Source organism: Copadichromis virginalis, linkage group LG1, assembly GCF_057382275.1.
Source record: "Copadichromis virginalis isolate Kocher_CV1m ecotype Utaka linkage group LG1, C_Virginalis_male_GT1.1, whole genome shotgun sequence".
Classification (NCBI taxonomy): domain Eukaryota; kingdom Metazoa; phylum Chordata; class Actinopteri; order Cichliformes; family Cichlidae; genus Copadichromis; species Copadichromis virginalis.
In genome coordinates this window covers 29,151,209-29,173,293 of record NC_140618.1, presented here as the reverse complement: position 1 = coordinate 29,173,293, position 22,085 = coordinate 29,151,209, and the positions used below count along the sequence as shown (strand labels likewise).

The window sequence follows — 22,085 nt, the reverse complement described above, 5'->3', positions numbered from 1 at the left end:
CACCACAGCTGATTGGTGGCTTAGATCTTATCCCCTGGGGAGCAATTAGTCCAGATGTTCGGGGTCTACAAGAACATACTAATTTGGAAACTTTCCCACATGCTATCTGGTGTGGCTGACTCTGTGCCGGCCCCAGACATCTAAAAATAGTCTTAATCATTCTACAGTCTGCTCCCAGAACCCAGCTAGCTACTTCCTTCCCAGTCATGTTGCAACCACCTACTACATTTCACCACCAGATTCACAAGGCCCTATCTCTCAAATCTGAGCCTTCCTCAGTTGTCCAGAAACACGATAAACAAAGAGATGGCTTACAAAACCCAGCTCTGCTGAGTTCATCAGCAGTTTGTTGTGAAAAACACCACAATTTCTGTGCAGTAATGTTTTATTTCAACTATACATGCCGTGTTAAAAAAATGGAGAAAAAAAAAAAAACAACAACAAAAAATATCATGAAACAAAGACCATCATTATTATTTACACATTCACAGTACAATTTTACAACATATCTACACGCTCAAATACTCTGGAGATCAGCTGGCCTCTCATCGCCACGTTGCACAGTATTTAAATTAGAATTACATGACAAAATCTGGTTCATCTGCACGTACACCAGACTGAAATATAAAGGCTTCAATTTAGATTGCAACTGAAAGACCCAGTTCATATTGCAATGTACAAGGCAGTTGAACAGTGTATGCTGAGTGTGTGTCTGTGATGTCAGTGTGCATGTGTCGAGTAGAAAAGAGACAGCCCAGACTCTGGTTCGATGACAGGCAGAAAGTCTTTACATACAATCATCACTTGTAAACAAAATGTGGCTTTGGGCTTGAACAGGCAACTGACACTCGAATGAGATTTCAGAATTCACCCCCCGCCCTCACAAAAGAAAAAAAATTAAAAATAAGTACCCACTGCTAACGAGAAATGATCCCTTGGTCGTCACTGCCGGCCAATAGAAACAATTCCTGTCCTGCAATCCTGGGGGAATTACAGATTCCGGGCGGCCATGCCAAAAGACGGCTTTTGTGTGAACACTGTTTTAATACATCGGCTGTGGGCAGGATATGCTGCGTTGAGCTGACTGCTCCACAGTGCAAGGTCTCACCACCCTACCTACATCCCACGTTCAAGAAAAATACATTCACTGCATGGCACCTTTACCTGGTGGATTAACACCACTCATGTCAACACCGGCAGTAAAGGAGGAACGAACTGATTTATATCCCAGTAGGTGTTTTTGCTTTCCCTTTGTGTGACTCGCATCCACAAATGGAATGTTTGTCAGTGTGTTTTCAGTATCGCTTCAGTTTAGATTTCCGACGCGCATCCTGCTAAAATTTCAATTTGCTTATGTAAAAATCACTCATATAGCGAGCATATGACATAACATACAGAGGACCAATTGACGTTGCCAATATTATATACTGTATTCGTGAATAAGGCACACAACGCACAGATTCGGGTTCACTTGCCTAAAAATATTTATACTCCTTATTTATAGTATTTTTTTAGTATATACAGTATCTTGTCATTCCCAGCATGACTCATTTGGACACATTGATAAATGTAGTGTTGATTGTACACGGGGCCACTCGCAAGAAAATCTGCACAGGGAACATGGGCTGCAGAACTGGACAGATGACAAAGATGGTACATCCACGTATTGTTCTAGGTTCAGTTAAATATGTCGCAAATAGGATTTAAAGTGGGAGGAAAAAACTAGCATTCTTCTATCAGGGGACACGCACACACAGACATTTAACAGAATAAACCTGCCTTGAAATGTGGAATTCAAATATATGGGCTAAACCATTGGTGTTGCTTTAGTTTCAAAATGGTAAATTCTTTAAATAAAATAGTAAAAGATTATAAAAGCAAGTCATTTTGTTGGAAACCCAGTTACAGAATGAGATGAAAAATTGCATTTTCTTTTAATACCATTGCTACATAAAGACAGAAGACTCTTGAACCACTCTTGAATTCTTACAAAGGGGCAGTGGAGGTTAGAGGAAGTTTCAGTCCCAGAGAGAGAGACATCTTATTTCATGTATCAGTGCGTTTGGTTGCTTAAAACTACTCCTTGGCCTCTGTCTGCAACACAACACAGACACACACACACACACACACGCAGATGTGCACACCCATGTCACAGGCTATCCTCGACTGGTAGGGGGAATACATGCATCAGGGAAAACTCCTATATCTGAAATCAATAGCACAAACCAGTGAGCAAAATTTGAGTTGGCCATTTCTGTGTACAGCCAGCATGACCAATTCGCCACAACCTAATCTAATTACTAAGTACACAACAGAGTGACAAAGAGGTATGACCTCAGCTCTGTCCAGGGGGGGTTTAAAGAAGATCAAAGAAAATATGTTGTTTTAATGAAAGACAGTGACTTAGGTCTTAAATGTCTTATGGTGCATTCTTGGGCAAGTGGCACTAATATATTTGCTGCATTTACACAAATCTGCTTTCCTGTCAGCCAGCACACACACACACACACACACACACACACACACACACACACATTCTCTTTTCTTACAGTTTTGATCAGCTGTTTACGGCCACGTGTATCTTAAAACAACACACGCGCTATACGTTTTGATCTTCCCCTCCATCTGCCTTATGCCATCTTACAGCCAAAGCTATGGCCTCTGGCTTCTCTCTGTTCACTTCACATTAGTGGGAAGACAGTGCTCAAGGGGAGTGACAAATGAGACCCATTCTTCAAGTATTCCACTGTTTTTTTTGACCTGGTCCCACATACACCATCGTGACCTCTGCTGGTGTCCTAAACCTCGCTCCAAATGTGGTAACGGGTGAGACCTAAGCCCAGATACACTGGGCAGCAGCAGATTCACCACTGTCCACTGATCATATCCTGTGGCTACTGTGGCAAGGGAGGGAGGTTGGCTTGCAGGGTTGCAAAGAGGCCCCAACGAGTATCTTTGGCCATATGTATGACTTTCTGGTTTTAGTGTGAGTGAATGTGCATATCATTTAAAGGGGAAATACACCTCAAGTTGATACACAAACACACACTAGGCCTTATCCCATCTGTACTCCCTCCCCCCAAGCCCTCAGGGCTCAAAGCTCTACAGTCAAGGCCAAGAACTCACTTTGAAGTGTCCATGGTCTTTTAATAGCTGTACTTGTTGACTACTCGCATTTGTGGAGTCTGTGGTGAAAACCCATTGGGTTTAGGCGGCACATCTGGCTTTATTGAAGGGGTCCGTTTAAGCCCGGTGCGAGGAAGTGAGCCATGCCCACTGTAGCTGCTCTGTCTGGATACTGAGGGTGGGTGGGCTGAATGCATTCCTGGTGCCATAACTCCACCATGTGAATCAAGTCTGGAGGGGGGTGTCGGAGGCATGTAACCCCCTCTGTTCATACTGTGTTGGCGAGACACAGACACCCCCATGGTTACCCCATTTGGTGAGGTGGATAAGGAGTGCCTGTGAGATGCACTCCGCTGGAGTTGGTACCCCCCTCTTTGCCTCTCCAGGGTGCCCCCCATGCTCAGGCTTCCCGTTGGTGTAGTGGGCATGGGCACATCAACCCTCTTGGTGGGGCTGTGCCTCGGCAGGGAGGAGGAGGGAGAGTACAAGGAAGCTTCTCGACTGGGCACCTTGGGGGGTATTTCAGTCAGTTCCTCCATGGGCTCGAGTGTGAGGTGCTGCCTCGGGCGGGGTACTGATCCCTCTTGAAGAATGGCCTTGGGGTTGGCCACAGAGTCATTGAGGTGTTTTAAAAGGTCATTTAGGGTATTTCTGGCATCCACAGACCTCTTCTGGTCTTTCTTAGCTCCTTTAGAATCTGGGTTCTTAAGCTTCTTTTCAGATGAATGTGGTAGTGTATCTTCCCCATTGTCATGGCTGGGGTGGTCATGTGTAGCGTTGGGCAAGACCACGGCGCTTGGGATGTGCGAGTGTCCCAGGGCGAGGTGAGGGTGGTGGGAGCTAGAGTTAGCAGGAGTAGGAGAAGAAGGAAGGAACTGAGGACTCTTGGCAGATGAGTTGGACTCCTTACGGGACCCACTGACCTTCCCATGTGCCCTCTCCCACTGGTTTTTAATGGGCTGTAGACCTTTCTGCTGAAGCACAGGGGTAGACTCTGGTGTGGGCAGAGCAGCCAACTCGGGGGGCTGACATCCATCCCGCAAGATGACGGTTTTAGTGTCACCGTTGGGCGCGTTCAGGTCTTTGCCAGTGCTGAGAAGATTGGTGTACAACTTCGGAGAATCATTGTTGGTTTGGTACTCCTAAGAATGTGATAATAAAACCAAGAGTAAGATTAGACAGTTTCACATCTTGTTCAATGCCTCTTCTCCACAAAAGCGGTATGATTGAAGCTGCTTTTTAGTTTGTAGTTTGGCTGTACCTTTACAGGGCTATCGAAGAGGCCATTGAGCTTGACAAAGCTTCCAGTGGAATCAGAGCAAGATGGTGCAGACTCTGCATCCTTGTGGACATGTCTTGGTTTACGGAGGAATGAGTCTCGGTAGCAGAACACAATTAAACCCGCCAGTAGGGCACCCATGAGAAAAGCAGCAAACACGCAGGTGATCAGGATGTTCATGTGGACCAACTGGTTGGTCTCACCAGCTTGTATATCCCACACACCTACAAAACAGTGAGGCATCAGTTAACCCTCTGGCGAAACGACTCCGTGACGTGTACCCACAGCAGAAATGATACAGTATTGTGTGAACACAGCCATGCTTAAGCTTCTGCTTTTCAACCTCCACCATACAACGTAGTTAACCACAAATATTGTTACATTCATCCTAATCTAAGATGAAGAAGAAATATGGTGAAGAAGCTGTTATGTACCCACACCCAATTTGTCCTTCTTTAAGAGGAAATGCTATGTTAGTTCAGCCGGGAAGACTCAAAGTGTGGCCTTGTCCCACGTTCCAAGACACTTTTTGTCATGCATCCAGCACTAAAGGGTTAGGAGTACGCTCTTATCTCAGATAGAGAGCCAAGTCAATCTCTTCCCGCAGGAGATCAACCAGCAGGAAATTGATCAGAGGAAAGTGTTTGCCATCCAGGTGTTCAGATAGCTGCTGCTCTACAGAAAGTTTGTTAGTAACCACAGACATTGAAAGAGTTAGTCATCCACCGTGCGGCCATGATGTGGCAGAGCTGGTCCAGTCAATGATTTACCAGCCAGGGTAATCTATTACTAGAACTAGGGTTAGAAAGTCTAACCTGCAAGAGGCCATTCCTAACAAGAGCTTTTAAAGAAACTACGTTAGAGCAGTGTTGCGTAAAAGAAAGAAAGAAGATGAAGGAAATTACCATTTAAGTAAAGAAAAAAGTTATTATGAAAATAAAATATTAATCATAATATAAATGTTTAATGAAAAGACTAATATCTGCCATGCTATCTAAGGGAAAACCGTATTAGCAACCACAGTGTGTTTGCATATATGTGTACTTTCACATTAGCGTGGCTTAGTGACATTTCCTGGCAGCTATCAGATCAGGCTCAATGCAGCATGCTGGCTGCCTCCCTGTGGGCCTTACCCTCTTGGCCCCCTGGGATAGAGTCTAAAGAACTGGAGGTGGCTGGGTCATCCTGCAGCACAAAGCGTGAGCCGTAGAGCTCTGGATCAGGCCCAGAGCTGGGGCTCTGACTGGGTATGAGTACTGGGGGGTGTATGGGCCCACTGGGCTGGATAGTGACTGGCGCTGATGAAAACTCCATGTCTGTGGTGACAAACAAACTGTTAAACTGTGCAGACGAGTGAAAAGCATACTGTTATCATCCCAGTTAGTAGGCATCGGTAGAGTGTATGGAAAAACAAAAGAGTAAACTTTATCACAGTTTAAATGATTGTGTTTTCAAATACCAATAAATGTACATTTTGAAGACAATTTAAAAAGGAAATAAGTGATGGTTAAAAGAGGAGTTGGTACACAACAGGAAGGTTGCCAAGGTATAGTGGAGTAGACATGCAAGAGGGAGGATGGATCAGAACAGGAGGTGATGGGTGAAAAGGAGGAAGTCAATCGTCGCCCAGTTAGAGTGCTGATGTTGCCTGGTGGTTCGGTTATTGATGGCGATGAAAATGAACACAGGGAATATTAGCATTCGAGAGGTGTTTGATACGAAAAGATGAAGGGAAGCAGGGGTTGAAAGAAAAAGGCAGGAGATGCTGAACTCAAGGAAAGAAACCATTTGAGTAAAAGATCAAACTAACCAGAGGTAGGATCGCCAAATGATTTGTAATCTGGCGCTGAAGTAGTGCCCAAAAATGCTAAAAGAATTAAAAGGGACAAGAAATCATTATAAGGAAACTCTGAAAATTAAAAGAAAAGAAAAATAAAACTCCTGAGAGACACTAAGAGTGCAGCTTTAACAGGAAGTATATTAAGCACTCGGCCAGCAGTGTCGTTTTTTTTACTGGAGGCACTCTGGTTCTGATCAATACTGTGGTTCAGCCATGGGTCATGTTTAGCTGATACATATGAAGGGACAGGTGCAGTGAAATCAGTCAATGTACATTTTCTAGTCGTGACATATCACAAGACCTCTGTCATTTGCACCGGCTGAACATGACCCTCAATTGTACATGTCCATGTTTCCGCCTCACGGGCGGTATTAGTTACAGGTGGCCATGTACTCTATGTAGATATGTGTGTTAATACTGCACGTAAGACTAATGTAGGGGCAAGTTACTGGAGTGGTTACTGATGTGAGTGTGCAGGCTCATGGTGTATGCAGAGATGAGTTTGTGTACAGTGTGTGTATAGCTGCATGTGTGTGTTTGTATATGTCTGAGGACAAATAGCATGGCATGGAGATGAGATCGATACCTTGACAGTCTCCGAGGTGGGCCGTGTTTCCAAATTCAACATCCTGCTCATATCCAGCCCTGAAAAGAGAGAGAGAGAAAGACAGATAGAAACAGATATTAATCCAAAATAGCAGCGACAACAAAAAATAAATAAATATTCTTGTCATTTTCTCATCTGTAATATTTGTGCTTCATATTGCAGGTGGGCTGTGAACTCACAAAACACCCGGCTGTATCCTCTCACAGGCTCCGTGAGGCTTCCAGCCACAATAAGGATCCCTTGATGCAATGCAGGACCTGGTATGGCAAAAACGTACACACACACACACACACACACACACACACACACACACACACACACACACACACACACACACACACACACACACACACACACACACACACACACCAGAACGCCAGGTTTAATCATTCTGGAAAGAACGCTATAATCACTTGTGACTGACTGAACATTAACCACAAGGCACAGGGTAAAGCTGTTATCGTTGCTTTTATGACATTTAGCCGAAGAACAAAACAATAAAGCTATGACTGGCTGTACAAAGGACATTTTTATTTAACCTCCTACGTGTGCAGTAGTGCATCACTTACTTGTGGCAGGAGGAATGCCTTTCACAGCGGCTCAGGGGAATACGGATGACACAGCTTGAAAAGGCGACATAAAGGCTGTGTGCGTCTTTGTCCACATGCAGCGAGAGGACACGCTTGTCATCCTCACGGTTAGACAGGCACCTGGACAGGGTGGAGAGAAACCTAATCAGAGGTCTATCAGACCCGTCTGTCTCCTGTTTCAGTCTCGGAAGATTTAATCACTTGTTAGGTTGACGACTCACAGAAGCTTCTTCTTACAGTTTAACAAGAATTTAACCCCTGACTCCTGGCAGTGTGCATTTTAGCTTCCAAAAAAAAATAAAAATAAAATCACACACACACCAGACTCAAAAAACACAAAAACACAGCAAAACAAAAACACACACACATGCACGTGAGCACAAAGCTGACAGACACTGCCATCTGTGCCAGGAATCATCACTGTAAGAGTTGCTGACTCCACAGCCAAAAGACAGAAGGGGAAGAGGAAACGAGAAGAGGGAGAAAAGTGCATGTGTGCCTACTTGGCCCTGTTGAAGATGTCTATTTCCTCCAGGAGCAGGCTGTCATTCAGAGACACGGTGGAGGTCTTGGCTAAAACCTTGAGGACGACCCCCGACTCAGCCCCGATGAACACCACTGTGTAGTTCTTGTGGGGTCCTGCTTCACTGTCCACAGCCAGCGCTGTCAGCCTGTACCTTTATACGTAGCAGAAGGCATGTGTTACTCACAGCAGGGGTTATTTCATGCAAAATAGGAAAGACTATTTGAATACACATATCCCATATGCTCACTGATCAACATAGGTAAGGCCTGTTTTATATCTTTGTGTCATCTATGGATACTATTTACCAATTTTCCACTGAAGGACTTACTTCATCCACATTTGAAAAATACCAACAGATTCACAACAAATGTTCAGCTATGATATAGATATGGGTCGTAAAAGATCTTGGCAAGATTTTTGATTACTTTTTATTTTTAGGAAGACTTTACTTGGTTATCCTTCCAATAAAGGTATGATCTGAAATCACAAGTTTCAAATGTAAGATATATGCTCTTTATGCGTTTACCTGACCCGTGTCTTGGTGAACCAAGGCTCATCTCCTATAGAAGGCACAGCTGTGTCCATGAGGGGGTGGGACTTGATGAACTGCAGGGTATCGTCCGGGAACTCGACGGAGCTCTTAAAGGACGCAGCTGGACCGTGACCTGCACAGCTCCCGGGTCTAGGATAGAGAGTGCCATTGCACGGAGGGCAAAAGGTCAAAGATCAGCCTATATGATCGCACACCAGGGAGTAATAATAATGTGTTCTGAGATGGATGGAAAAGTGCCACGAGAGGGTGGGGGAGAGTAGCAGGTGCTTATTAGGATCACAAAAAGACCTCAGCTGGAGGCATAAAATATACATATGCATGGTTATCCTCCCATAAATGATTTACTGGGGTAATTACGTGCTTCGTGGACTCTGTGTTTTGTACGCAGGGCTGCAAATATAGGCGCTGACTGTAAACAGGTTAAATATGCAGCGCATCTAATTATACTAAATTAATTATTTAATCGTCAGCAGATGGTAAATGTGTGTGCTGGGTCAAAACTAATAACCTGGTGCAAAAGATTTCATTTCACTGGGTTTAACCTGGACAAAGAAGGGTTAAGACAAGGTGAAAAATGACAGGCGGTAAACAGCTGACGAGTCCAGCACCACGTTTAAAAAAAAAACAAAAAAACAAACACATCTTTGGACATCGCCCTCTTAGTTTAGTTTCTTGGTTCCACGTGCTTAGCAAGGTTCAGAATTTGGATATTATTCTGAGGAAGAGAAAAGATGAACCGTTACCGAGGTTTGGGTAACTTCTCCTCTGGGAACGGAGTCCACACAGAGTCAGGGGTCTTCTGCTCCTTGAACCGGCCCAAGAATACTTTTTCTATATCAGCCATGGAGAAGGCACACACCGCTGACCCTGGAATACTGCAGAAAAGGAAAAATATCTAGATAAAATCCCCTGTTTGTTTGAACTCTTAATTCCTCCTGCAGCAACGGCAGCTACGGCTCACCTGTTCATCTGCGTGGTGAACACGCCCACCACAGAGGGAACCCCGTTAATGTCGATGATGTCGGTGATGGACTGGAGCACATCAAAGTAGAAGAAGGACTCTCCCGGCACGGAGCAGTTCAGCCTCGCCTTCACGAAAGAGGTCCAGTGCTTCTCCAGCACCCTCTGTGACCCACCCACGTCATTTTTACAGATTCGGGCCACGCGGGAATACACAACCTGTGAGGTGCAGAGGTTTTTTTGTTGTTGTTGTTTTTCCCAGAGAGGACTGAGGCGTGCAGATGAGGAGGGCATCTCAGTGAATGCCACTAAAAACACTTCAACATGCTGAATAATGCATCTCCCCATCCTGTAGCAACTCAGCACAGATGACTTAACAAACAGACTCTCTCATATTTAACTTGTTCACTCTGACTGGAGCAAATATTTAAAAAAAAAAGAAAGAAAAAAAACAAACAAACACTTGCAATGGGCCTATACTGACTTAAAGCTGGGCCATGTGTAAGTGTGTTGGACTGCACATACTGCCAAGGCTTAAAGCATAAATCAAGTATGATAAAGCAGTTAGCTTGGATAGCTTTAATTATTTACCAGTGCAAACCTCCATCAGAGCCCAGGTGTCACCCCAGCATTAGTTGGGTTGAAATATTCATAAGCTGGTGGCTGATGGAGGATGCCGGCTTCCTGTGGCCCGGCCAGCTCAGGATGAGGCATGGTCAAATCTGAGGTTGGCTTCAAACATGGGACATTTATAATGCCATCTGCGTGTGTGTGCCTCACAGGGAGAGGCGTACACAAAAGCGTGCAATCTCTGTGAGACAAATCCTCACCACTGTGTAATGGTTTTACGTTAGTAGAACATCCCTACCAAACACTTGTCGTGAAATTTCTCGGGTATTCTAATGTGATGTAGTGTCAGCGCCTGAATGAGCCCCCATTACCACTGGGCCCATTTGTGGCAGAAACGCAGGCACTGAGGGAGGCGTAAAGCTGTAGTCTTGGATAAAGGCCTGCATATGCTGTGTGTGGAATACGTGATGCATTATAAACGGCAGGTGCACGGTCTTACCTTTCCCAGATTGCTGTGCTCCACCGCGATCTCCCGGTAGAAAAAGTACACATAATTCCCATACTCTGCAGCATGCAGGAAATGAGGTTCTGAAAGAGAGACAGAGGCAGAGAGTTGAAGTGTATTTCTGCACTGTCACCACCACTGTGCATGTTGAATATTTCAGGGATTTGTACAAGGCTGTATATGACTGGGGGTGACCTAGATTGCCTGTGAGAGAACAGGCCATATCCTCCTAGAGCTTGGCAAGGCAGGGAAGCTCTCTATCACTCCAAAAACAACCCTGACAGCCAGCGCACATACATATACCACGCAAAGGCACCATGAGCATCGAGCTAGCTGGCAGGTAGACACATGTATCTTAAGTGAAGTAAGAGGAGAGAGAAACAAGGATTACCTTTCAGCCATTTGGAGTCATACTTGATGGTTCTCAAGGCTGATCCATCACCCATACTCCGATAGATGACAGAATCGCTGGCCTGGAAGTCAGCTACAGTTGCAGAATACAGCTTCCCTTCTAAGAACAAAAACAAGAAGGAAACACAGTCACCAAAAAGTAGGATGCGCTGCTCTTGGATCCTTTGTTGTTTTGTCTTCTTTTATAGAGCTTAATTGGCCGAGTTGCTAGCGCTGCAGGCCCAGTTTTACCGTGGCAAAGACACAGGGGTGATAATGAGAGCGTAAGTAGGAACACATTAGTTGTTCTTTGGCGAGATGAACTGCGTGCGTGGGCGGGTGTGTGCTTGACCCTTACCAGCGAAAAGGGCAACGTTGGTTTGCTTGGAGTCAAATGGGCACCGTGCCAGTCCATTGATCTCTTCCCCATCAAACTCTAGGTTATCCAGCTGAAGGGAACGGAGCGATCACCCACACATTAAAAAGAGCTTTCTCAAGAGGCACGGTGCAAACAATCACACACACAGAAGCACTGGTGCACACATAAATCACTGAAAGGAATCTTGTCAAATTTATTTAAAAAAAAGATAGTACAGGAAGTAAAACATTGCTGTTTATCTAGTAACAGTCCACATTTGGTGTACAGTGGTCCCTCCCTATAACGTGGTTCACTTTTCGCAGCCTCGCTGTTTCGCAGATTTTTTTTTGGTACAATTTTGCATGGGTTATTTTTCTTCCCTTTTTTACTACGCAGTGTTCTGCGTCCTGATTGGCTGTAGACTGTCAATCAATCTCATGCCGCGTCTCCTGTACAGTACAGAATGCATTCAGCTTGTCAAATTTACATAAATCTTCGATCGCTACCAGTGTGACTCTGAAGTGCTGTACTGTATGTTTGTAATTGTTCTCAACAACGAATACAACAATGTCGATGAAACGTTTTGCACCGTCAAAGGCTGCCTTTGACTTCATTCTATAATACTGGATTTATTTTTCTACGAAGGTTTGAACTGAGAGTGTTTAAACAAGAGAGAAAAAGTGTGAAAATGTTCGTGCCTGTCTGAGAAAAGGGTATAAAGTGTGTTGTGAGGGGTTTTACAGCCTTAAAGCAACTATAATAATTGTAAAAAATAAAGTTGGCTACTTCACAGATTTCACCTATCGCAGGTTTTTTTTTAGAACGTAACTCCTGCAGTAAACGAAGGACCACTGCATGCTGTTGTACACAGCCTGCATGAGCTTTGCCTAATGAATCACAGGCTCTGACCCTGAATACTGACCCTGTAGTATCTGCACATTGGGTTGAAGCCATTAGTACCACAGATGAACACCAGGTCATCATTTCTTGGAACCAGAACTTTGATGAAGTTGTGGCACTCGTCCTGGAGGAAAATGCACAACATTAAATTGTGTTTTCAGAGGTTTGTAGTTTAACTTTCTGTCCGTGTCATGGGTGACACGGGTGACCAAACAAAAAGTGATTTTTAATGATTTTTCCCCCCTACTTACTCTGTGTTTTCCCTTCACAGCACACATCTCTCTGTCAGCTTGGCCCGATCGCCATGTTAGTTTCTGTAAAAAAAAGAAGAAGAAAAAGAACAACATCATGAGGTATCAGACACATGCGTGCGACATAACACGCAGGCACACACTTTTTCCACTCTCTCATTTTACCACCTGTCCACTCTGTGATGAATGGTTCAGTATTTTCTATGAAGCCCTTTCAGTATTTGTGGATTGCGAGAGCAACTTGTGTGAATCTTACCCGGTAAGGAATGATCTCATTCCTGTAGGATTCTCTCAGGCTGACTAGGTACACCTGATCTCTGTGGACGAACAACAAAACATGCAGCTCAGTGACAACAAGAATATATTGTTACTTACTGGGTCTTTGTGTGTGTACATTAATCAAAGTATTTTATTATTCTCCCAATTATGAGAATATTTTGTGTCCTTATCATTAGAAGGCCTCATTTACTATAGAATAAATAAATGAATAATCTTGACAACAAATACACAACACAATTTCACTTCACTTTCAGTAAAAACATGCACATTTCTAGCATACCATCTAACAACACAGATACATGTGGTGGTGATTACAGGGGCTCCAGAGGGGGAAGGTGTTATACTGTTAGATGTCAAAGTGATTTCCTGCTACAATATTACAGTAGTGCTAGTGGTCAGATTAATCCCACTGCCCATAAATAGCAAAAAGAAATGTAAAGATGCCAAGAAATCCCTGACAGCGCGTCAGGCCGGGAAGATAGACGCCTTTACTGGATCAATACCAGCCATATACATCAGATGCACGACCAGAAGCCAGAGATCCAATAACGCTAAGAGCTCACCCTTCCCGCATCCCACCCCTTTATGCCACTGTTTACCTGCCAAGGAGTGACTGAGTATATTGGTGAGGGGGAGAGGTGTGTGTATGTGTGTGTGTGTTGGATTTACCTGCCAGCGATGAACAGAGTGTCCTGTATCGTGGTCATCAGCTGAAAGTCAAGGCGATGCTGGGACTCGTTGCCAGAGGGCCTGCCTCTGAATACAGGGTACCGCCGTGAAACTGCAGTGACAACAAACATGTGCTATTAACGGGAGGCTACTGGTAAAAGCAAACAGTGATACGCTGATAAACCACCCTGTTCTGATTAAACATATAGTTAGATATGGGAATTATGTGTACGTAGACTCAACTACAGTCTCTCCAATCAGACCTGTGCGTCATTGTAATGTTTTTGTGTGTTCGATAACGGCTGCCTTTGCCAGCATACCACTCTGTTATTCCATTACATCACAGCAGATTGATTTTATTACGGTGGATGCTAGCGTCTAAAGTATGGACCCGATGAGAGGGAGGAGGCGCTAGTGTGTGTCTTAAGTTTTTGTAACAATATTCTGAGTGGAGCAAGTAAAAGGTTTACATGGGGATTGTCATTATTTTATTTCTATTTTTGAGTGACATTCGAGTAATTATAATCTCAACCCGGTCTCTGTTGAGCTCATTTACGGGTGTACTCACAGTGCGCGTCAACGACATCGAGGGGTACGATGTCCTCCGGGAAGCTGACTGCGAGGAGAGTGCGCGAGACTGTCAGTAGCAGCAGCAGCAGCTCACTGAGCAGAAGCACAGCTTTCTGGCCCATGTCTGCTCACAGACGACACTTCCTGTTTCACACTGGTGGAGATGTTACCTGGAAACACACACAAAAAAATGACATGCTCTCGTTACTTGACATGTGCTAAATATAATCTTTTGTACCGCTGTGAACTACGCGAACCGAGTCCAAACCTTTTGTTAAACTCGGAGCAACAACTGTCTCTTTTTCAAGCTTTTGTGATGCAAACATACAGTAAAACGCTCTCGTGTTTATTGATGACTGAGCTCTCAGTGCCAGCGCTTGGCACTTCCCCTCTACCTTTTCCTGCATCTGTTGCCTAAGGGAAGGTCAGCCAACTGACCGGTGGGGTGTCTCGGTGTGTGTTGCAAAGAGCGGAAGTCGACTCTGTTAGAAACGTGGCAGGCCTGCTGTCTCAGTACATCTGTGCTCTGATTGGTTTGTACTGGGCCAGGCTCAACACTAATCAGCACATTGCAACTTCATCATCATCACAAGTGTAGCCTCTGCTCTAACCTTAGCACACCTCTATCAGCGCTCTAGTTGTGGTTATTGCTCGAGCTTTTCCTTGGGGTCGGTGTGCTTTATTGCAGCGCAGTGATTCACTCATACTTGTATTATGAGCTCCTACTCATGTACAGCTGTTTTGACATTGTAGTAATTTTTGTGGATTAAAAGCTTGTACAGGATCTGATTGTAGACATGATACACCAGCAGTTACTTTGGCAATAATTTATTGTGGGAGTGGCAGGGGTTTAGTGTGTATGTTAGTGTCTGAAGGAGTACTTTAGAGACAGACTGTGTCTGTGCATATTAATGATCGGTGTACATTCAAATATTTATAAGGCAAACGAATTATTCATGCAGGCAAAGCCTGAACGGATATAAACAATTTACTGGGAGACGTCACACAGGCAGAGGGATGGATTAGCCAGGAGCGCACTTGGATGCACACACACGCGACTGCACATACGTAATCACTCTTTCAAATGGTGTAATACAAAGACTGATGTGTGTGTTGCACGCGAACGCACACATGTGCGCACACACACACACACACACTATTGACTCATTTTTCAATTAGCCCCAAAGCACACCTGCTCCAGTGCTGTCTGTGAGCCCTGCCTGCCAAGCCATTAGTGCTTTGATTGATCCACACAGGAAACATGGCAGATCAGCAGCCAGAGAAGGCAATCCATGGACTTCTCCATATCTGTAACTATAAATCGAGCCACTTTCATCTTGATATTTTTTGAAGAGCCTCAAGCTTATGAAAAAATGTCCAGAAGCTTAGTTTAAAAACACTAAATAAACTACAATGCATATGGCTGTTAAGTGAATTAATTATAAGCAAACATGGCTGTCAAGTAGAAAATGAGCCGCCGCGAGGTGTTTACCTGACAGCAACAATCGGCATGTCATCTTTTTGTTAGAATGTAGATGGCATAACTAATTTGTTGCACAACCTTTGTGCCAGCATGTTGATGTAAAGTATGCTGTGTGTGTGCGTCCATTAATAATCCAATTTTGGTCTAAACAGCTACTGTGTGATGGCATGTCACTAAAAAGAATGAAAGTAGTGGTGAGATGGAATCGAGGTAATGCCAACATGTTTTAATCATCACCAGTGTGTAATCATGGCTATTCAGGACTCTGTGGGATACTGAGGCCTTTCAAAGAGCAATGTCATTATGACTGGATAATGTGAGGCATGGATGAGACAACGCTTAATCTCAATTAGTCCACTTAGTGGTTAAATTACGGGTTTGATGTTTTGGCAAAAAAAGGGGGAAAAGGGAAGATTTTATGAGGACCAAAAGGGTTGTTTGCTCTCTCTATAACTACAAACATCAATAATGTTAAAGCAGGCAGTAATTCTACTGTAGTCACAAATGAATCACTGGGCAGAACCCATCCACAGATCTATGGATGCAGTTTCCCCGATCTGTGCGGAGCAGCAAATGTAAGAAACTTGATCCTAACGAGGACTGATGACGCGACTCTGAAAATCCTTAAAAGCATCACAGCTTTTTTTCCTTTTCTTTTTTACTTCCTCATTCAGACGCCTCTCACACCAGGAAATCTGCTGCGTTAAAACGCAGGCAATAAATAGCTGAATTTCTAGAAGCCGGAGACAGAAATAGATACCAAATACTCGACGGCTGAAAAATAGAGGCCCTGTGAAAGTAAATAAACCGAGCTCCGTGTTTCAATTCTATAGCGCTATCGTACACACTGCAGGCTGTACCTGTGGCCAAAAACCTGGCTGTATTCACAGGTAAATGGTTTCCTTACCTGTCAGAATTTTACACTCCTGCTTAACACGAGCTCTTCAGAAGCACTCACATTCATGCCACTTTTGCCCCTGTACCATTCTCCCCCACTAAACAATTCAGATGAAAAGAAGGGGGAAAAAAACACTCTAAGGAAGGGCGAAAAGCTCAGTGCCAATCTCCCATGATTCCTTGCATGGTAATAGCCTTGATGTGGAAGGCAAAGGCTTCCCTCAGAAACTTTAATGTAAAACAGAAACAGAAGACATTCAGAGGTCAGTGATCTAAAATTACTTCTCAATCTCTAGCGAGCCCAGCATGTTTTCTATTGACTATTCCTTTACGCTCTCTGGCTCCTGCCCTCCTGCGTGTGTGTGTGTGTGTGTGTGTGTGTGTGTGTGTGTGTGTGTGTGTGTATGCACACATATAGGCCTCAACAAGCCTGGAGACGCTGGGCTTGTCACGCATCTCACTGCCATTCAATCTTGCCTTACTCTACCTCTGTTATTACAGGCTTTGCAGTGTCCTACAACCACGCACTTTCCCTGCTGATGTTTTTGGCTCAAACCCATGGTGTTAAACATGGGGGGAGGAGGAGGAGGGGAATCGAGTGGACTGCCATTTCTGCTGATGGTGGGTGTAGGGGTCTGTAGCCCAATTCTGGTAGTTACAGGGGACGCTTTAGTGCTCCTTTAGCTTAAAATGACAGATTAACACATACCCTCCTCTTAGCTGTGCTTTCGTTGGCATACAGTACGTAAGCCATAAAATCTCCTCAATTGCAGCACTGGATGAATGTGTTTTTGCAGGGAGGTCCTATTGGGAGAATTTGGGGATAGTAAAAGGATAGCAAACAACAGTAGTGCGTGAGGATTTTGTAGTTGCGTGTGAATGTGAAGGGCGGATGTAATCCCAGCAGAACAAAAGGCTGCTGCTGCTGCTTGAGGCTGCCTGACTTGTCATCTTGCACAACGGGAAATCGGATGACCCGGGAGTTCTTTTTTTATTTTATTTTTTACAAAGTTAAATTATTTAACTCTGTTTGTCTAAACTGCGGTGGAACAAAATTTTGTGCTGCTATATACGGCTTTGATTCCTCTTGTGACTGATTTATCGAGGCGCTGTTGGCAATTGCGGCCACTTTGAATGGCGAATTGACCTTCCAGAGTGACTACTTCATGACTCCTTGTGTTGGCACTTATCAATGAATGAGGTTGAAGTAAAATTAAGTGAACTGACTCATGGTGGCGAAGAAACTTACAGACGGAAAATGGTGGACAGAGATGGAAGGAGAGCTATTTGGCTAATTGGACGCCATAAATTTGAATCCTGATGAAAACACACACACTTATTACCCACAGTGATTTTTGTATTTACAAGGGCATTTTTGCCCTTCGTATAACTTTAATATCATGCCATAGTAGATTACCTAACATTATATCATGTAATGCATCTTTGCCATGTCAGTTTTCTAATGATTGGCTCCTATCGTGACCGAACCTGTATTTCTGCACCATCACCTGTCCATGTATGACTGTCTGTTTCAAACCCACATGCATCCAGTGACACGGCTGTTAAAACTCAACTGTGGCCCTTGGAAAGTAATCAAGATGCAGCCACACAGGAGATTGAGCCAGCCAGATGATTAGAGCAGCTCCCAGACATGCCCACAAATGATTAATACTCCTTTTCCCCACTTGAGTAATAACAAGCACCCCCTAATCACAGGCTGTTTACCTAAGGATCCCTTCTGAGGGGCTTGGTTGGACTTGTTGCTTCAGAGATCTGGCTGAAGGAGAAGGCTGTGCCACCCTAAACCGTGCTTCCCTCCCTTTTGTTCTCTACCTTGGTGAGAGGAGGAGTGAAACAGGAGAAAGGCTGTTCTCAGCAGTAGTTCTACTATTATAGAGCACAAAGAGCCTGTGCTGCAGGTGTGACCAAGAAACAAAAGGGGCTCTGGGCAAGTCAACACAATAGAGCCCCACCCCCGGTCCATGGACCCATGTTCCGAAGAGCTTTTTCGAGGCTGCGAAAGGGACTAAGAGGGAACAAAGCAAAGTATAAAAACGTGCCCACTCTGAACACGTCACATAGAGTCTAACTTTCATCTCTCAGCCAATTAAGTATGGAACAATTTGATTTGTGAACAGCAGTTTAGGAACCTATAAGGCTACAAAGGGTTAATACTGATCACTGTATGGTTTAATGGTGGTTGTTCCGGGGTTATGGCCGGCTGTAGAGGAGGTCAACGGTGATCGTTCTGGTCACTGAGTTCTAACCCTCTGGAAAGTGAAGCGAAGTGAGACACACAAGCCAGCTGTGCTGTCAACAAACCCATGGCTTGGTTCTGATGTCTGACCCGGCCACAGTCTGATGGCCTTGCCGATATCTCAAGTTTGTCATTTCAGCAGTTAGGCCGAGCTCTCTGATCTCTGAGACATGGTTCAGCCAGCTGAAAGTTTCCAGGGAAATGCAAACATCCTCCTTTATCCCTTATTTCTATAAAAACTTAAAGCCTTTGGGAGAATTTATAGCAGCAACATTTTGACCACAAACCAACAATAGTTAAAAATGAGTGAACACTTCTGCCAATAAAAAAAAAAAAAAAAATGAGTAGAGCAGATTAGTATGGCAACAACTACAAAATAAGCACCTTTTGCTCTTTTACTTAATTTAGCCACATGTTCCTAAACCTTAAGACACAAATAATTAAACTGATCACGCCTGGATAGCTCCTTATGAAACAAAAGAACTACCTCGACTCCCTTGCTTTCATCATTTTTCCTCCGTTTCATTTTCTATTTTTCAAGTTTTGCCTTTGGATCTTCTTCTCCTGTTTTACGCACACAGTCCACGCAGCAGCCCGGGCTCGAATGCATGCATTATATGGACTGGAGCATAAAGGCATTCAAGTTTGGTCCGTGGTAAATCATTTCAGACCCCTTTTAGTCCACATGCACAACTGATACAAAAGACAACAAAGACGCGGGGGACATCTGTGAAGTGACAACAGTGATGGGGCTTCGTTTAACTGCCTCTATAGCACTTAATCTATTCACAGGGCAGGGCTTCCGTGCCACTCTGCCTCCAGAAAGGTTACGGGCGCTTTTGCAATTTATTATCCAATATGTGACTTTAGTAATGAATCAGGGGATGTATTATATGTTTTAAAGACATCAGCAAACGACCTTCATTTTCCACTGCTCGTCCAGTTTGCCTCTTAATTGTTTAACAGCCGTTTGTTTTCGCTCGTCTGCGCAGATTGCCTTTGATCCCAAGTTGATTTTTTTGTAAAGTCAAAATGCCAGAAAACACTTTTATTCCTGCTCTGAACTGTTTAACAGTTCAGACTAGAAACGCTTTGTTATTGGGACTGAAATTGTAATAAAAACAGGGACACTCGCCTGCACGGAAGGTTAAAGGAAAACGTTTGCGTGGCTCCAATTATATTTCTATCAGCATGATTATAATCAGGAACCCATTTGCACTCTTGCATTCGATAAGCGGGACGTTTTACTCGGAAACGTACTTGATACTTTTTTATAGATTATAGTGACTAAGTATAGCGCTCCGGATAGATTGGCCAGTAGCAATAGGCTATGCCCTTTATTCAATCCAATAATATTAATACCAACATTTAAAAAAAACAAGAAACACGTATTTTTTTCTAAAAAACGAAAAAAAGATGCGCTTTATCCATGGTTTAATTGCAAAAACAAAACACTGGGCACACCTACCTCAAGTATCCGATTTCACACATGAACGGGGCAGTCCAGCAGAATGTCATATTCCTTTGGTAATCCATTTGCGAGAAAACCCCCAGCATGTAATATTCCTGTTATTTTGCGCTCCATCCGGACCCCACTTTTCTCTTTTATCCAGTTGCGCACAGATTTCAGCTCCGCTCGCCACACATTATTGTGACTCTTGCCTCTGATGAGTCTCTCTCCGTCCCCGGGCCCCTGCGCTCTGATAAGTGAGCTTCAAAGCTCTGCCACGACCGCACCAGCCCCCCTTCTCCTCCCTCATACACTGTTACACCAGCCCCCTTTTCACTACGATTAACTTTGGAAACCAGAGGGAAAAGATATAAACATTAACGATGCGATATCCTTACTACGCCGCTCTCTGACTTAACTGATCTAAAACAACAGAGGGTGCGCGGAGAGCAAGATAGCGCATGTGGGATTTACGCAAAACTATCCTCTGTGATTCTTCTTCTTTAATAAATAAATACAGATATGGTTCGCAGAAGTTTGAAATCACCGGTTTCATAGGCAGTTTTAAAAGACCGGAGGAGGAACTGTAACAACTACAATTTTCCCCCTTTACGGGGAGTGGAAAGCTTTGGAGCTGGACGGATTCATTTTGCCAGCCCTGTAAGGAATGAATGAATAGTGTTGCACGAAAGCACTAGTAAAAATAGTCCGGACCTCAACTATTTCTGTCCTGCAACCATCGGTTTTGCAGAGCAGCATAGCGACGTGGTCAGAAGAAATATTTTGTTTCCCAGCAAAGACTTCTCCTCTCTAGTTTTTTCTCCCCCCCTCCTCGACTTTCACTGCAAAATACGGGCGCAACAAAGAAGCCTGTGTCCACATAGCTGCAAGGAACTCACCTCATCGGAAATGATTATTTTGTATCCTTTCGCGTTGCCGTAATCTCCCAAAAAAGATTCTGCGCGTCTCAGTGAATCAACTTCTCCAGGCTGGGAGAAAAACAAACTAATGCACGGCAAATGGTGTAATTCGACCCGAGCCCTACCAATGAACAGCGCTCTTCCTCCAGTCCCTCCCCCAATCATCCATCTCTCCTCACTTGGTTCGGGCTTCTCTTCCTTGCTAGGGCTTCCTTCCTTTCTTTTCCTAAAGCATAGAGAAAGAAAACAGCGACCCTCCCATTTCTCCTCCTGTGTGACCCCATATTCGCCCCCCTTCCCTCTTCAGTTAAAACCCCATCCCCCAACACTAAGTCAGCAAGAGCTTCTAGTTAAAATCTTTACAGCTGAGTTGTGGCAAGTGGACTGCTTAGTAAAACACAGCTTTAGCCATGTTTGGATTTGAGGAAGAGATTTAGCTCAATTCTGTGTTTAATTCAGCAGGGCATGGTGAAACTCATGTTTTTTTTTAATCATTAAAGATTACAATATTTTTGCAAAGTAGCATAAAAGTTTTACTCCTGTGCAAATGCATGCAACGCAGCCAGTTCAAGTTTTGCATGAGCATTATTCTTGTAGGGAAAATAAACAGCGAACCTTGCTGCATGCACAGCAACGCTGCAGTGATGTTAAAGTATCTTTTCTGTATATGCATATGCAAATATCATCGTGAGCGTCTTCCCCAAACTTGACATACATGTGAGAAGTCATTCCGGCCAGGTTTGCAAACCCGCACAGAAGAGGCTCATTTTCACCCCATTAGAAAAGCAGGTTGGCAGATGTGTGAGGATCATTTCCAAATGAACATCCTCACCCACGATAGCACACACACACACACACACACACACACACACACACACACACACACACACACACAGAGTCCTGACAGGCCCTATTATGTTGTGAAAGTTTGATCTGCATCTCAATACTTGTGTAAGAAACACTACTTTGCACTTCTGATATGCCCAATCCTGTACTTTGGCTCTCGTTGTGCGTCTTTGTCCGTGCTTGTCTCTCACTCGCTCTACCTGTTTCTGTAGAAATATTGTTCCTCAGTATTGGGACCTTGATTCCATGGAATTTTTTT

At 44.1% G+C, this 22,085-nt stretch overlaps 1 protein-coding gene across 5 annotated transcripts; it reads right to left on the bottom strand.

Annotated features, from left to right (window-relative positions):
* Positions 1–355: 355 nt before the first annotated feature.
* Positions 356–21,164, bottom strand: sema6d (semaphorin 6D). Of its 5 annotated transcripts, none has more exons than XM_085458138.1 (20): positions 20,960–21,164; positions 13,972–14,143; positions 13,404–13,515; positions 12,712–12,772; positions 12,456–12,518; positions 12,227–12,328; positions 11,305–11,395; positions 10,948–11,067; positions 10,551–10,639; positions 9,483–9,700; positions 9,265–9,396; positions 8,495–8,650; positions 7,946–8,119; positions 7,422–7,562; positions 7,032–7,109; positions 6,832–6,890; positions 6,216–6,272; positions 5,539–5,721; positions 4,388–4,629; positions 356–4,268 (listed from the first exon to the last, which is right to left on the bottom strand). In XM_085458138.1, the coding sequence occupies exons 2-20, from the start codon at positions 14,093–14,095 to the stop codon at positions 3,147–3,149; spliced, it is 3,324 nt and encodes a 1,107-aa protein (XP_085314264.1). In that variant the 5' UTR covers positions 14,096–14,143; positions 20,960–21,164; the 3' UTR covers positions 356–3,146. The 5 variants fall into 5 exon arrangements, with proteins under 5 accessions (XP_085314264.1, XP_085314265.1, XP_085314281.1 ...); XM_085458139.1 differs by lacking the exon at positions 20,960–21,164 and adding an exon at positions 20,079–20,946; XM_085458155.1 differs by lacking the exon at positions 5,539–5,721.
* Positions 21,165–22,085: the final 921 nt, after the last annotated feature.

Coding starts and splice junctions, on each gene's coding strand:
- sema6d (XM_085458138.1), bottom strand. CDS start 14,095: ATGGGCCAGAAAGCTGTGCTTCTGCTCAGTGAGCTGCTGCTGCTGCTA. Junction 13,516..13,971: donor CGATGTCGTTGACGCGCACT/GTGAGTACACCC, acceptor TTGTCACTGCAG/TTTCACGGCGGTACCCTGTA. Junction 11,396..12,226: donor CAATGTGCAGATACTACAGG/GTCAGTATTCAG, acceptor CGTTCCCTTCAG/CTGGATAACCTAGAGTTTGA.